The sequence below is a fragment of the Carassius gibelio genome, chromosome B25 (assembly GCF_023724105.1).
Source record: "Carassius gibelio isolate Cgi1373 ecotype wild population from Czech Republic chromosome B25, carGib1.2-hapl.c, whole genome shotgun sequence".
NCBI lineage: Eukaryota > Metazoa > Chordata > Actinopteri > Cypriniformes > Cyprinidae > Carassius > Carassius gibelio.
The window spans coordinates 9,335,867-9,352,248 of NC_068420.1; the positions used below are offsets into that span (position 1 = coordinate 9,335,867).

General features: G+C 34.9%; 1 protein-coding gene across 4 annotated transcripts in view; it reads right to left on the reverse strand.

Moving 5' to 3' along the window:
• LOC128014143 (NT-3 growth factor receptor) overlaps window positions 1–16,382 on the reverse strand; it is a 238,740-nt gene that overhangs the window by 211,893 nt on the left and 10,465 nt on the right. Inside the window, exon 1 of one of the 4 annotated variants that reach the window (XM_052597474.1) lies at window positions 4,775–5,375. The exons of 2 other annotated variants lie outside the window; for them this stretch is intronic. In XM_052597474.1, the coding sequence (XP_052453434.1) occupies window positions 4,775–5,019 (245 nt within the window). In that variant the 5' untranslated portion in view covers window positions 5,020–5,375. Of the gene's footprint in view, window positions 1–4,774; window positions 5,376–16,382 lie in introns of those variants that run through there. One more of the 4 variants, XM_052597473.1, reaches the window with a different exon arrangement.

Below are 16,382 nucleotides of genomic sequence, written 5' to 3' on the forward strand. Positions count from 1 at the left end.
ATTCCGTTTCTGAGACGGATGTGAGGTAGATCACATCTGTTTGTAAAGGTTTTGTACTTGCTTACTGATGTTCACGTGACATTTACAAACCCAATGAATATTCCATGAATTTCATGAATCCAACAAACAACAAGCATTTCCATAGTGTCCCTATATCTCCATGACCTTTCCCACAGACGGTATTACAATCAGGGCATGAGACAAAAAAAAGTCTGATGCAAATGAAATCCTATTGCGTTTCCTTAGATACAGTACGCCACTCCGAGAGCAACCCTCTTCGCAGCCTCTCCTAGCCCAACATATGCCATGGATGATTTCAAAGCTTCTAACATGGTTTCCAGCAGCCATGACCAGACAGACCTTCCCGAAATTAGTTGGCCTTGCGCATAACCACACCTGCCAGCACAAAAGACGCCTTAGAAGTCACATATCATGAAGCATTTCCAAACCAAAAACCCAATCTACAAACTCTTAGTCAACATTTCACCTAGTTAAATGGCAGCTAACTCTCCCTTCCTGGTTCCTGCTCAAGTTTGATCGTCACATAAGGAGAGTAATTATAGATCCATTTGTGCCCTGAAGCTATTGTTTGATTACCTGAAAGCAGCAATCTAGCAAGCAGGCGAGCGAAGTAAAATGAAAAAATGAAAATAAAATCCTTCTTACGCACAACGACCAGCACAACACATCAGTATACAGTGTTTGAATTTCCATTAAAATGTTCTTCAATGAGCAACCTATTTTTTTTTCATGCCTTTTCCATCTATCAGCAGGTATGTGACACTGCTGATGGCTTTTATAGGTGCCGATTTGCAACGGCCGCTTTACTTTGAAAACGCTTTTTGAAAGCTTCGGTGTAATTGAGCTTCGGCGATCTTTCCAAAGTAGTGCCATTTAGATTTTAGGGAGTCATTTTCAACTAGGCCTATCTGGAACTGTTGCTAATCCACTCTTTATAATCACACATGAAATTAGGCTCCCAGACGACCGTTAGAGACCCCTGGGATGGCTGAATGGAGACTGGATGGTCAATCAACAATAGTAAGTGACTTAAAAATAATATTGAAATGAATATATATTTTCTTGAAATTTAAGGTACTGAACCTTTTGTAAATAAATAAATAAATACCTTCATTTAATTATATTAACCGTTTAGTAAATAAATAGATTAAATAAGTACAAATATAAATAAATAAAAATAATTCTGAAATTATTATTTATTTTTTAGATGTTTACCCTTCATAAAGGAATAAATAAATTTCCTCTAACCTATGTAAATAAAATTAAAAAAAAATTATATATTATTATATTATTAATTAAGCTGTTAATAAATAATATATATAGAGAGAGATTTTTTTAAAGCAGAATGAAAGTTCATTTTAATCTAAAATCAGATATCATAAAACTGTCTGATACCATCAATATCAAGTTGTCAATATTAATACTTGTGTTAGTCGGCAGTAACAAACTGCATTCTTATTAACCCTGTGATAAAACTCGCAATAGTAAATGAATCATTGTTTAAAAAGCAATATTCATACTCTTTCTAGAAGTCAGAACAATCATAAATGCAATGGCAAATTAACAAGCTAGATTCTTTCATATTGACTTCACTGAGCATTTTTGTTGTTGTTGTTGTTACATATAGAGTTAAATAAGAGGGATCTGGTATGCTGTTCATATTCTGGCCATGCATTATGACATTCCATTAGCAAAATAAAAGAATAGTGCTGCTAATACAGAAATACCATTATTGAGAGTACAAAAAGAGACAATTAGCGTAATGGATAGGCTTGATGAAAACAAATGAGCAACACTAGGGTACTCGATTACTCTGATGCACAACAAACAGAAGACTACAACAAAGCTGGGGGGGGGGGACCATAGATAGTAGCTCCAAGCATGACAAACTCTACTTCGGGTTATTCTCACTCAAAAATGTTCAAAACTGCACAAATGAATGGACTTCATCCACTTGTGATGCCAACAAATACTATTTCACATTATTTATATTATATAGTGGCCCATGGTAGCTTTTATAAATTCTGTAAGTCTTTTTCTCAGGACAAAATACATTTTTCTACATCCAAGGTGATATTTAGAGGATGTATGAAATGAGTTTTCCCTCAAGCACACACAAGTGTCATACTAGAATCTAAACTGTTGTTTTAACTTAACACATTTCACAAGCAGAGCTGTTAGCTTTTATGGAAATGGTGCTTATTTTTTCTTTCTTTAAATGCAACTTGATTATATAAAATGATTATGTTTTCCAAATACTTTGCAGGGTCCCTGTAAACCTAAAAAGCAGTAATATTCTAAACAATAGATGCTTAATTATAAACATTCATTTAAACGATGCAAAATAAAAAAGCCTCTGTAATAAAGCTATGCTAGCACAACAAAATAAATTAACTTCCGTTTAAGCTGTCCCAGTATGCAAGGAAACTTTATTATTTGCATACTGTAAAATAAAATCATTTTTGTCCTCAAGTTCTCAGGAGGGAACTGCTTAATAAGTAGAAACAACAGTTGTCACACTTTTTACTCTTTCTTGGAAAAGTAATTTTAAATTACACTGAAATATAAAATAGTTGTTTTATTTTTTTTTCACAATATTACTGTATTTTAGATTAAATAAACGCAGCCTTGGTGAGCATAAGAGACTTCATTTGAAAAATAATAATCTTCATTGCAAAATAAATCTTACTGACCCCAAACCTTTAAACGGTGGTGTGTCTGCCAACCATTCATATCACAGTGTTTCTTAAGTTGTCACAGTAGGAAGCTGCATATAAATAGCTGACAGTATTATGGGCAATTTAACAGCTTTCAAGCCAGACTTAAACAAATATGAGAAAATTGGAAAACTGTGTTTAATGAGCTGCATTTATAAATATCAAAAATTGACACTGCCCCGTCCTAACATTTATGTAAAAAACGTATCTGTTGACTTTTCAAAACCTAGTTAATTGTATGTACTGCTGACCAGATGACAAGTTTCCCATGTGACAACTTGCCCCGGTCTCCTCCAAGGATTCAGTTGGCCTCTAATAATAACATTGAATCTATTTAGCCTGAAGGAGGAGAATTGCCATCATTTGTAAATTGGTCAAGGTCAAGCGAATACAATAGAAGTGGGTTGATGACTCGTTTGGGAATGCGGACTAAAAATGTAGACCTCTTTTTCAGGAAAACTTTCAATCCTGCTCCTGAAGTACCCCACATCAAATTTTGGGTGTCCACCTTTTGATTTACATCTCAAACTAATTGGTAGGGTCTCCAAGATTGGGTGCCAAATAAGAGAAACACCCAAAATGGGCAGCACAAGACCAGGATTATGCCAAAAACTGGGTGAGTTAAGGAGCTGTCCAGCATCAGAAGGTGCTGAAATCTCTACAGCTACTGCACAGAATTAAATCTTTAAAGCAAACAACTAGCCAAAAGCATATAAGCGAGAAAGGATATGCACAATTTAGACACAAGCTTCCTGATCAGTGCACACTGAACTTCCAGTTTAGATACTGGAAAAGGTTACCACTATCCCCTCTAGTGGCCTTACAAAATGACTGGAGACAGGGCTGTAAAATCGTCTCCCTGTTGAGCTCATACACCAGTTTGCATACACGATTATGCAGTTTCTTTGATCGAATGCGATGGGGGAAAGTGAATCTGTCACAAAGAACTTTATAGAGTTGTCATGGCATCCCTTTGTAGGCAACTCCCAACAAAGAATCAAGCATGAATCGAGTTTTTGTTCACCAAAGCGTACTCTTTTGTTCTCACTGTTGCGGTATCATTGACATTATACAACGGTAATGCGATCTGTCTCACTTTTTGCACATCTGTAGCTTAAATTATTGAAATGAACACTGATGGCGTGTACAGTGTTGAGCCACAAGATGGCCCGTATGAGGAAAACTTTGAGATAGAGAAAGAAGAATGGTCGTCTTAATCTGCCAAAACTAATAGCTTTTGCAATTCATCCCATTATTTGGTATCCAAAGTCGGTTGAAGACAACAACATTAATGTTTCCTTTGCTCCAGGCATTATTATTTAGTTGTTCAGATCAGCTGAGGGCCATTACGCAGCTCTCTTATTTATCCCAAAACCATCAGAGACCATCATAAACACCATCATATGGCTATTACAACATTAATGTTTATGTCTCCATTTACTTATTCGACTTTAACCTTCTAATAGAAGCCGAACACTGGATTAGCAGCCCTGAAATGAATGCAAAAATAAGATGTGACTTCAAAATCTCCATGCACTGGTTAATATAGGCTGGTGTGTGATTTCAAACTCATGCAAAGCTTTTTTCTACCTCTATCTTTCTCGCTCTCTTTAATAGCACAATGCACCTTTGACGAAGCCCACGAATGTGACAAAATTCCTTTTGGGATTCCTGTCTCGAATACAAAGCAGCTTCTATAAAGACTCCTCTCTGTGAAGCCAAAAACCCAGATGCATTTAAGCTCAGATTTTGCAATTAATTGTCCCAAGGTACAGTTTTTTTTTTTTTTGATTATCTACTTTGTGTATATTAAGTAATCTGATTCCTTTTTATTCTTGATTTAATATGTACATTCAATTGCAATCCAATTGACATTTTCTATTAATTTAAGATCATTTTTAGCTACTGGCCACCACTAAAATCTTTCTAATCATCCCACACATCAACACAAAGCCTGGAGTGAGTGGGAGGCTGAGAGTTGATCTCAATGCACACATGGACTCAACATGTGATGGACACTTGTGCGCTTGACTTACATGGAGGAGATGTTCTCAAACAGGTCCGGGAGGCTGTTAGTGGTATTCCCATCGCTCGCGGTGTCCTGCGGTGCCAGGAGGGGAAAGAAATTCCCTTGGTAAGACTCATTGCAAAAGATGTTTGTAGTAGAACAACGGCAGGTCGGTGGGCAGTCCAGCATGGAGCTCATATAATCTTTGAAGATGCTGAGGAGAAACAGGATCCTCCACCAGCAAACGCGGGGTGGGATGGAGAATAAATCCATGTTGCCAGGTGCTTCCCTCACTGTTTTAGCTCCCCACTAATGTTCAACGGCAACGGGTATCCGTACGGTTATACGAGAGCGCGCGCGGGTGCGTGGATGAGAGTGAAGGTATGTCAGATCAATTAGATCGCAGTAATGTCCCCAAGAAAAGAGGGGGGGGGGGGGGAATACTCCGTCAATGTAGAAAAGGCTCAAAAATCAACGGTCCCAGGCTGTCCTCCTCTCCGGGCTGCATGGTACAAGCTTCCCCGTCTCCTCGGTGCTGTTTGTCGCACAGTTCCAGGTTGTTGGAGCTCCGGTTTGAAGACTAAGAGTCAGAGCGCAGTCTAGTGCGTGTGCGTGCGTGTGTGTGTGTGAGAGAGAGTGTGTGTGTGTGAGAGAGAGAGAGAGGGAGAGAGGGAGAGAGAGAGAAGGAGAGAGGTCCATGCTCCGAGCATCAAGTCCCACCTACTGGGCAGATTAAAAACTGACGCACCTGCAGAACGACAAAAGCGATCAAATCTGCAACGAAAAATAACGCACTCTGCAACAGGCAAAACACTGCTGCCAAACTCTAGTGTACAAAGCCGTAAGCACAATGTACAACCTACAACCATTACGTAACAAATATCCGAGACGGTAAAATAGGTCCATCTTCGGGAAGGGGGGAAAAAATAAGTGCTATAGACTGTATCCTGGACCACAAAACCAGTCTTAAGTCGCACATGTATTATTTTAATTTTTGGGGTGTGCCAAAAATCATAAGGAAATATCATGAAGGTATTTTGTAAATTTCCTACAGTACATATATCAAAACTTCATTTTTGATTAGCAATATGCATTGCTAAGAACTTAATTTGGTCCACTTTAAAGGCGATTTCCTATTTATTTTATTTTATTTTATTTTTTATTTATGCATCCTCAGTCCAGATTCTCAAACAGTTTTATCTCCGTGGGCCAAATATTGTTATATAAATCATACATCAGTATGATAATTGAAACTTATTTATTCAGCTTTCAAATCTTTTGAATATTTATTTTTAGTTATTTATTTATTTTTAGTTACTTTTTGCTCTTTGAATAGAAGTATATACAACTTCAGCATTTATAGTTTGCTTTAACTATTTTTAGTGATTTACTGTGTTTTCTCAGGTCTAATAATAATGATTATGATAATATAACAAACTGTTATTGTATACACAAATATGTAAGGCTCCTTAATAATATTGCTTTTAATTTTAACAATATTGCTGTCTGTCTATCTCTCTAGCTCTCTATCTATCTATCTATCATTAAAGTATTGGCTACAAAAATAATTCAAAACCCCATCAAGAAAAATATGTTTATTATATATATATATATATATATATATATATATACACACACACACACACAATATATATATACAAAAGATTCATACATGAACAACTGATCTGTTAAGCTTTATATGTTTGCTATCAAATCTTATTGTGAAGCTCTATAAAAACAAAATGAAAAAAAGAAAGAATTATATCTGATATCTTGACAGCATGGGTAAAATTGCCGTTTTATAAGTACAAACTCCTCAGACTAAATGGGAAAACAGCCTTTTGGGGTCACAATGGTGAACTCTTGTTCTTCTGCTGTGGAATCATGTTTTTACTCAACTGTAAACTGATCTCTGATGCTCCTGCTCTTTGAACTCTGAGTGGTTCAGAGTCAAAATGTCCTGCCCAACCATGGCCTCACACAATTAATGTGTAACCACTTAGCCATCTGCACATTTGACAAAAATTACCAGCGCTGCGGCTGACAGCTTCATACATTGCAGCAGTAAGTTCTGCTATCGCTAAAGCAGAAGATTTCTCAGAGTCCGAAAACATGAGGGCATTGGTTCCCTTTAGGCCACACTAAGTATCTCAGCCTTGTGTCTACACTCCTATCCACACCTAGGTACTTCGAAATCGGTATTGTGTATTTGAAGATCTACCCAATAAGGAATAACCAACATAAGATACTGCTAGACAGACATCACAGAGTTCTTGTTGACATCTGTGGTTCTTTTCCTAAGGTATATTGGACTTTATTTGTCCTGTGAGCATCTGTGATTAACTGTGTCTCTGCCGTCTGCAGATAAAGCTACCTGCAAGGATGAAAGGATTTACGTGACAGTGGTCATAGATAAAAAAATAAATAAAAAAAAGTAAACAGTATGCAGTTGTTCACCTCGACTGATAGTAAATTCATATCTTACGACTGCATGCGCGAGTACATAACAATTTATGGAGTGAGAAAACTGTTTATATATATACTGCAAGCCCATAGATGTAAGTCAACAATTATATTTGTGAGGGTTAATTAAGAAATAGACAGGCTGATCAGGATCACTTTATTATATGAATACTATTTATTATATTATAGTAAAAAAATACAATCAACTTTTTTTTTACAGGTATTACAGGCATTTTAGTGATACAGTATATGATGACGTGCCATATAAATATGAATACAGCCACCTATCTGAGCTATTACTGATAACAGGTTATTCAATGGAACACACAAAGAAAGAAAGAAAGAAAGAAAGAAAGAAAGAAAGAAAGAAAGAAAGAAAGAAAGAAAAAAAATAAAAATAAAATAAATGCACTAAATCCTAAATAAAGAACATTACACTTCAAATGTACATATATATTAGTAATTTTAAACCGTTAATAAAATGTAAACTAACTTAATAGTCCAAGGAGGAATTTCTGGAAATGTCCAATAAATTTCCTCACAAATTACACGGGCAAAAATATGGCATAATATATATATATATATATATATATATATATATATATATATATATATATATATATATATATATATATATATATATATATATATATATATATATATATATATATATATATATATATATACATACATAAATATACATAAATATAACTTTACATTTATATAGAATTTTTATAATCCTTTTAGTTAAAATATTATTTTAAATACTGGTGCATTCTTTTATTTATGCAATTAGTAGAACAAACAGACATCCTGTTTCAGTTTTAGTGTGGAATGTGTTTTATCTGTTGAGAGCACCGTGGTCTGTAACTCCAGAAAGAAAAGAACCCCATCCTTCCCTCCACAATCTCATTTCTACAGCTCTCTCTTCCTTTTTTTCTGTGACATATTAGACATTTCTGGGTCTCCATAAACATTACAATGGGACAAATTTCTCATTAAAAATTATCATATAATGAGTAATGATGACTGGCACCAGTGTCTATTGTTTTTGAGAGTGCCGCCATCCCCCAAAAAACAAAAACAAAAACTTTTACTAGACTGGAAATGTTCACACTGCAGAGAACAGAGGAGGGAATGTGTAACAGCGAACAGGATTTCATTTTTCAACAAATGGTATTGGTTTTATTTTAAGCATTGTTAATCGCTTAATTAAAATGTTGAATATGCCATTAGCATTAGTATTGACAGGACTTAATATAGAAGTACTGAACTGGCATGAAGACAAAGATTACATTTCAATTACAGATTTAAACATTTTTAAGTGATTCAATAACACTTACATTGTTGTGCAAGGCTCTTCAGCAAGGCCTGCTATTTACAGTTATCGGAAAATACGGAATTTATTTTTGTTTGTTTGTTTAGTTTGTTTTATACAATATTCCACATCCAAAATTAAAGGAACAGTTCTCCCAAAAAATAACATTTTGCAGAAAGTTTACTCATCTTCAAAGCCATTCAAGATGGAGATGAGATTGTTTCTTCATCTGAACAGATTTGAGTCCTCCATCCATAATATTGCTCTCTTCAGTGGAAAAGCTGTCTGTATCTGAATCAGGAGAGAAATACGCACAATTAAATTCAGCAGCTTTTATAAGTGAAACAGTCGAAAACGTTTCTAAACAAGTATGTCGGTGCACTCAAAAAAATGATTTTTCAGTTTTGTTCACTTTACCTGAACAATTCATGTTGAATTAATGCCATTTAGGCTATTTTTCATTTCAACATGATTGTGTCATGTTAAACTGACTTAAAACTGTCACTCGTTGGTTTAACATAAAGTTTTCATTTTGAAAGAACATGTTTCAATTAAGTACCTCAAAATAAGTTTTACACTTCCCATCATGCTTTGCACAGGAAAATGTTGAAATAAAGTGTTATTTTATGCAGTTTTTAGTAAAATGTGATAAGGAGACTTTTTCATGTCTAATGCTCTATTATGTGGGCATTTTATAAAAAGACTTTATATTAGTGTATTTTGTGCGAGTTACCATTGTGGTGAAGTGTGGGGCTTGTGGTTGGGTTGAGGACCTGGTTAAAATAAAGTCTAAAATACTTAATTTAAAAAAAGCAACTTTAATGAGAGTGCTAGTGTATGATGTACACCATGGGCGTAGGTTTAGGGGGGGACGCTAGGTACTAGTCCCTATCAATATTTTGAGATGACAAATTTGTCCCCACCAATATTTAGCAAGCTCCTTTGCACTGCTATTTGGATCGATTCTAACGACCAGGACGACGACAGTACAAAAAACGCTGTAATTTGATTGGTGGCGTGGTATCTGAAAGGCTACACGCGCGGGCCGGGACTACTTTTGTGCTTGCACTAGCAGCGAGCGGGTGGTTTGTGAGCGCGCGCATGTTAACGACGCCGACAGTAAGTTATCAGGGCTGTCTCTATGCCACATACAAGGCCAGAGTAAAAACATTTTAATATTCTGGGTTTTTTTTTTTTTTTGTACTTTGTAGATGCCACCCAAGAAGAAGAAAGGGGACATAAGAAGCTTTTTCATAAAGCAGAGTCAGAGTGTAAGTAGGCAAAATAGCTAGCTAGCCACAAAAATAAACTAGCAGTAGTGACTGACCAGGCTTTCAAATGCAGATTCTGTGGAAAATAGTATTAACTGGTGATAGTATTACACAGGATGATAGAATGCTACGTTAGCAAGTAACTGAATGTCAATTAGCCTGTAAGTTACCTTAACTTAGAATATTGCAGTCAACATAAACGTGAGTCTACTGGAGGGTAAATAGTGTTTATAATAGAAAAAGGTTATATTTATTTATTTAGATTTGTTTCCTTGTGGCAGAGTATTTTTTGTTAGTGTAAATACGAATGTACATAATCATTTATCTTAATAAAACGATTGGTTGTTCAGCATTACACAGTCTCAGATTTTTCTTTTTTGAAAGTGCATTTTTTAGATTATACAGTTATACTAAATCACCATTAAATCACTGGTATCTTACAACAAAATAATTCGGGGGGCGGGGGTTATGGGGTGTCCCCACCAAAGCTGAGACCAAACCTACGCCCATGATGTACACATAGTAACATCCTTAAACTGCAATCAACCTACATCATGTGTAAAGAAAAGTTATATCTTACTTGCTAATGTTTTATAACACTTTGGCTAAACTTGGACAGTGGTTCTACATGATGTAAACATGTTATCTCTACTTAGATATTTCATGTAGGATAAACTAAAGCAAACTGAGTAAACTCAACTAAAAGTAGACATGTCCTTAGAACTTGATTTATTCATGTCCAAATAACATGGTACAAACATGTTGAACCACTGTCCATGAAAGAATCATCTTCAGCCAAAGAGTAATTTTTTTGAGTGTGGGTTTTGACATATAAAACATTGAGCTTTCGTTCATTTTACATTCAAGAACTTTTTCCTTGAAGTAAGTTGTGGTACATTCCCAAACGGTGTACACAATTTTCGGATGCACCGATGGATATTTTAGCCAGTTTAATATTAAAACACCTTAATGATGTGTTTGTAAAAAGCAGATTTACATGAATTGATTGACTTGAGTAGTGTGGATTATTCATCAACTCTTTTTGACGGCACCCATTTACTGCAGAAGACCCATTGATGAGCAAGTTATACTAAATTTCTCCAAATCTGTTCTGATGAAAAACCAAACTCCTCTAGATGTGGGATGCCCTAAAGAGGAGTAAATTGGCAGGCCATTTTCATTATTATTATTATTTAAAAAAGCTGAAATGCAAAAAAAGTTAATAAATGTTATCTTTTGTTTACTCTCCCACAGTAAAATAAAAAAGCAAAGCCATTTAAACACCATTACTGATATGCATTTACCATAATGCTAATATAACACAATATGCATGTTATTAAAGGCCAGGAATTTAAGCAACACTGTTTGATTCAATATTTAACAGAGGTTCTCTATGCACCAAGGGAGCCGGAATTGCCCGAATTGTTTCAGTGTGTAAGTATTACACAAATATAGTTTAATACAGAAACATAATGCTATTAAAAATGAAAATGATGCAATATGACCCATTTTAATGTAGAAGGCCACTGAGACAAATAGAGGAATAGTACTATGAAACCACAGCTAAATGCAGGCACATCAAGCCTCACTTTGTTTTCCCTACAATCGCCAATGTGGTCACACAATAAATATTTGATGCCGAATCACTTAAGCTTCATCCTACACTAGCTTACCCCAAATTGGCCGCATTCTGGTAAATGAGCAAACATGTTAAAAGCTCTGGTTAAAACAGCAAGCAATTGCACAAATACTGGAAGCAAGTTATCATTTAATACAGAAGCTCTACCCCTGCCTGCGGAAATCAACCTTATCTAATCTACAGAGAAGCATGAAGAAAATCCCTCTATAGAGATTGGAACCAGCAGAACCAATTTCATCTGGTTATTTCTAAACATAAGCTTAGTGAAAAGTATTCAAAGAGGAGTGATGTTACCGAAGCAGTTTGCTCAGATCTAAACTTTATTTATGTACTCACTTTTATGCTGTATAGGCTTCTTCAATTGGCTTAATGGTTCTTTGGCAATTAAAAAGCTTCTTGATGTTACATTATAGAATCTTCGGATCAGCAGATTGGTTCAAATATCATTCATTAGCAGAGGAAAAGCGGTTATTTTATTCCTTAAAGCATCAGTACAAAGATGCAATCCAAACTTAATTTACTTTAATATGCATCCTTTCTCTTACTGTACAATCCAACAACAACTCCCTTCCTAATTTTCCTCTCCATCATTTATAATAGCCTCACCATTTCCATCCACTAAGTCAGTAACTCATACATATGACATAGGCAGGTGTCTGTTTCACATTGCTCCCCTCTGTCAAAGCACTGACCTGCCCCATCTTTCCTCATCATGAGAGATACAGAGGAACGGAGCCACAGAGCCGTGGGGTTGAAGCCTGCTTGACAGAGCGGAGGAACAGAACCATCTGTCATTCTCACTTCCTACGTGTTTCCAATGCAGGACCCCGTACATGAACCATGTGTGCACATACAACATTTAACACTGCGAAACACAACAACAATGGGGTTGCAGCATGAATGTGTCCTTTGATGTTATTTTAAGTCATTTTCCCAAGATGGTGTTGATTGTGTTTTATGGGGATAATGCGATAGGTACACACACAGGTGTGAAATATTACTTACCCTTTCTGAAATAAATACACTATTTCTCTCAAGTCAGTTTATGTGGCATTCAATAAATTGCTTCCTTTTGTCAAAGGTCCAACATCAGTTTTTTGCCCCACAGTGCTTCATATTGACAGGAAAAGTCATTTACTTACAAGCTCAAGTCTGACAAGATTGTGATAAAAACCTTGACAATATATTTTGCCAGACAGTCTCAACTGTCTACATTTTTTAGCATAAATAGACCACTTGACCTCATCGTAAATGATTAATCGCAAGAAATCGCATTCAAAATTAAAGTTTATGTTTACATACTATATGTATGTACTGTGTATATTTATTATGTATATATAAATACACGCACACACACACATATACATGTACATATTAGGAAAAATATGTTAGATTTATATATAACATTTATATTTACAAATAATATAAATTATATACAAGTATATATCTATATCTCTATATATATATATATATATATATATATATATATATATATATATATATATATATACAAATATACAAACAAATATTTGTATTTTAAATATATACATACATGTGTCTATTTAAATATACATAATACAAATGTACTGTATATATATAAATTAAATGAACAAACTTATTTTAAACGCAATTAACCACTGTTTATCATTTATTCGGTAAAAATAGCTCTTGTGAACGTAACACATTTAATATGGTTAATTAGAAATTAATAAAAATAAATTACATTTAACATAAATATATATATATATATATATTACAGAAAGTCCACACTACAATAGAAATAATTCACAATAGAAAGAATATAAAAAAAAAATCCTAAGTAAGACTGCATGGAAGGAAGGCGATGCTTTCATTTTGTAGGCCTAAAATAAGAAGTGGATATTTGAAAATGCCAAAAAGTAAAACCTTCTGAAGACATATGATAGCCTTTTGTGAGGAAGGAACTGAAATTAAGTTATTATTCACAAATAATCTTGCTCTACAGCTGTGGTCACCATTCACTCTTCACTGTATGAAAAGCAGATATATTATGTCTCCTTTTGTGATGAGTAAATGATGACAGTTTTGGGTGAACTCTTTCTTAAACTTGAAGTCAATTGTTGCCATAGATTTTAAATTAAAACATCAAGAATATCAGTTCTTTGACTAAACATTTCACATTTAAGTATAAAAATAAATGTCTTCTAAGCAAGCCCATTAAATCTGAAAAAGACTTTCTAACTTGCCACTTTTCCTCTCAAAAATGAAAATAAAAACAGCATTAGAACAGTCAATTATTTGCAGAGGATTTGATCTTCTTAACTGTCACCTTCATTTGAACTCTGCACGCCAATGTAAATAAACGAGCTTATGGCGGGAAAAAAAAAAACAAGCCCTTCAAGGGCCTTTTTAACTTGTCACAGCCACTGATGGCAAAAGCATAAACGCTAGTCTAGCTGTCAGTCGGATGTAGAGGTTTTCAGAAACCCACTCAGTCACGTGCACATCAGTTTTTTTTGCCTCTTCAGGGAGGGCGAAATAACGGCTAGACTCGTATTTGTCAATTCGTTTCCTTCATTAATTGCCTATTCACGTGGTTTCTCATTCTGCTTGTCAGAAACGTCGTTCCTCCCTCTCATCACTCATGTCTGTTTGAAGTTTTCAAGATAACTTTCGTCTCCTTTCTGCTGTAGTTAACATCTCTCTTCAGTATGAATTGCATTCAACGTCTTTGCTTCCCTCCGAATTGGGAAAAAAATGACACATTTTATCTCATTTGCTCTAATGAGTGTTTAACTTCCTATCAGTCAAAAGACAAAAATAGTGATTTAGCCATATTTATGACAACTACTTTTATGGAACATCATTCTGATTTGTGAATAAATGATTCAGATGTATTCTGTGAACTGAATCAAACAATTCTTTAAAAAGGCTAGATCATTACTAACCAATCATTCGTTTCTTTCATAAACTTTTTTGAAGGATCAAGGTTTGAAAGTCAATAATAATTCACTGGGGAAAAAATGAATTTAAATTTAATTAGAAATAAGGATATATTTTATGTTTTCAAATATTTGTAATATTTTAAAATGTATCAACAGTGACAGTAAAGGCTTACATTATTACAGAAAAATGTGCTGCTCCAGCATACATGATTTTGTTTTTCATTAGCATAGTAATTACACACTGTGATTCTGTAAATGTGCACTTGTTGCAATATTTAATAGATTTATATCTCTTAAACGGATATGTAAATAACATCCGACTCTTGACTGTAATGCACATTGTATACAGTCAGGTCATTTCACTTAGAAGAGGCCTTGATACTAGCGGTATCTTAGTGTACTTAATTGCTTTCATGCCTGATTGATGAGACAAGCTCTTAGTTCTGAGGTTTTATATCATTAATGATCTTCTGTCTTGAATGGTTCTTCTTTTATTTATAACATAGCATCTGGATCATCACAGTGCATTCATACATGAAGAACCAAAGCAATTCACATAAAGCCCTGTGATTTAAAACCAAAAAAAAATGACAAATGATTTAAATGGCAGTCTGAATGGCAGAAAAAGCTATTGTATGGCTTCAGAAGATAGCGTGTAACAACTTTCATGGTACTTTTTCAGTCCGGAAAGGAAGAAAGAATTATAGTAATACAAGTTTATAATTACATGAGGGTGAGAATGTTTTAGCTTGAACTGTTTCTTTTGAATCCTTTGTGTGAAGCAGCAATGAACCATTTAGGGCTAACCAGCCCTAAATATGTCCTGACTGGAAACAATCAATATCTGCCACTCACCAACCACGTTAAGACTCATGAAACCTCGGTATCAGAATTAGAAGTAGGGGAAAAAGGAATGAACTGCATGGTCAAACCCAGTCTAGCTTTGTGGCTATAGAATATAAGGCCAAAGACTAATGATGTGATTTCTGTCCTGAGAGTGTGCAGTCTTGACTTAATTTAAAGCATCAATGGATAGTTCACTCAAATAACATTTTTGGGTGATCTGTCCCTTTAAATGTATTTGCTTGTGGATTTAATCGAACCATCCCGTTCTCTTCTGTTGAAAGAAAAATTATGGACTGGAAACTGTCGACACTGTTGGAATGACTTTTAACACTTTGCATTGTCTCCGAGACTACTAAATTAAAGATGTATTGTTCTTACACTTAAATGTACCATAGTTTGTGTTTTTATAGTATTTTCATTGCTCCTCACCAAAAAGAGTCAGAACCGCTTTTCAAACCTAAGAACTATTTTCTTTCTTTAGTTTTCTTTATTTTAATTGTATTTTATTTGGCTACTGTACCTTTAAGACATATGTAAATGAGACTGGCTTTGATTGACTAAGATCTTTGCATGTTATAACTTATAGCATAACTTGCAATGCCCTTCATTGGGTTGAGCTGAAAACCAAATAGATGGTAATACTTGAATGGAGGGCGGTCATATGATAATATGCATATGGTAGTTTTGTCATAACTTGCAAAATTCTAAATGACTCATTGCAGCCAAGTTTCAATAAATTGTCGAGTCGAACAGTAAAGGGAAGCATTGTGCTGTGAACAAGACTAAGTCTACATGGTGCATAGACTCCTATTTCAAGAGAGCAAGAAAAATCCATTAGGTGTCCTTTAAGACACAACAACAACAAAAATATATATTTTTTTCATGTTCTTTGTCTGTTCCAGACTTTTGTCCTGACATTACACCTCGAATGCTGCAAGAAAATGACCAAAACTCCAAATGATGCTGGAATTTTGGCCACGAGAAAGAGAGAGAGAGAAAAAAAGTCTCACATCTGTTCCGGTGAGAGGTCAGATGTGTGAAGGTTAGCTCGTTATTTCATAACTCTCCACATTGAAGCTGAAGCGTGTTAGCTGATTAAGTATTCCAGGAGAGTTTGCTAACAACAGAGGGCCCCTTTCAATCTCATTGTTATGCTATATGGCTGTCCTGCACCT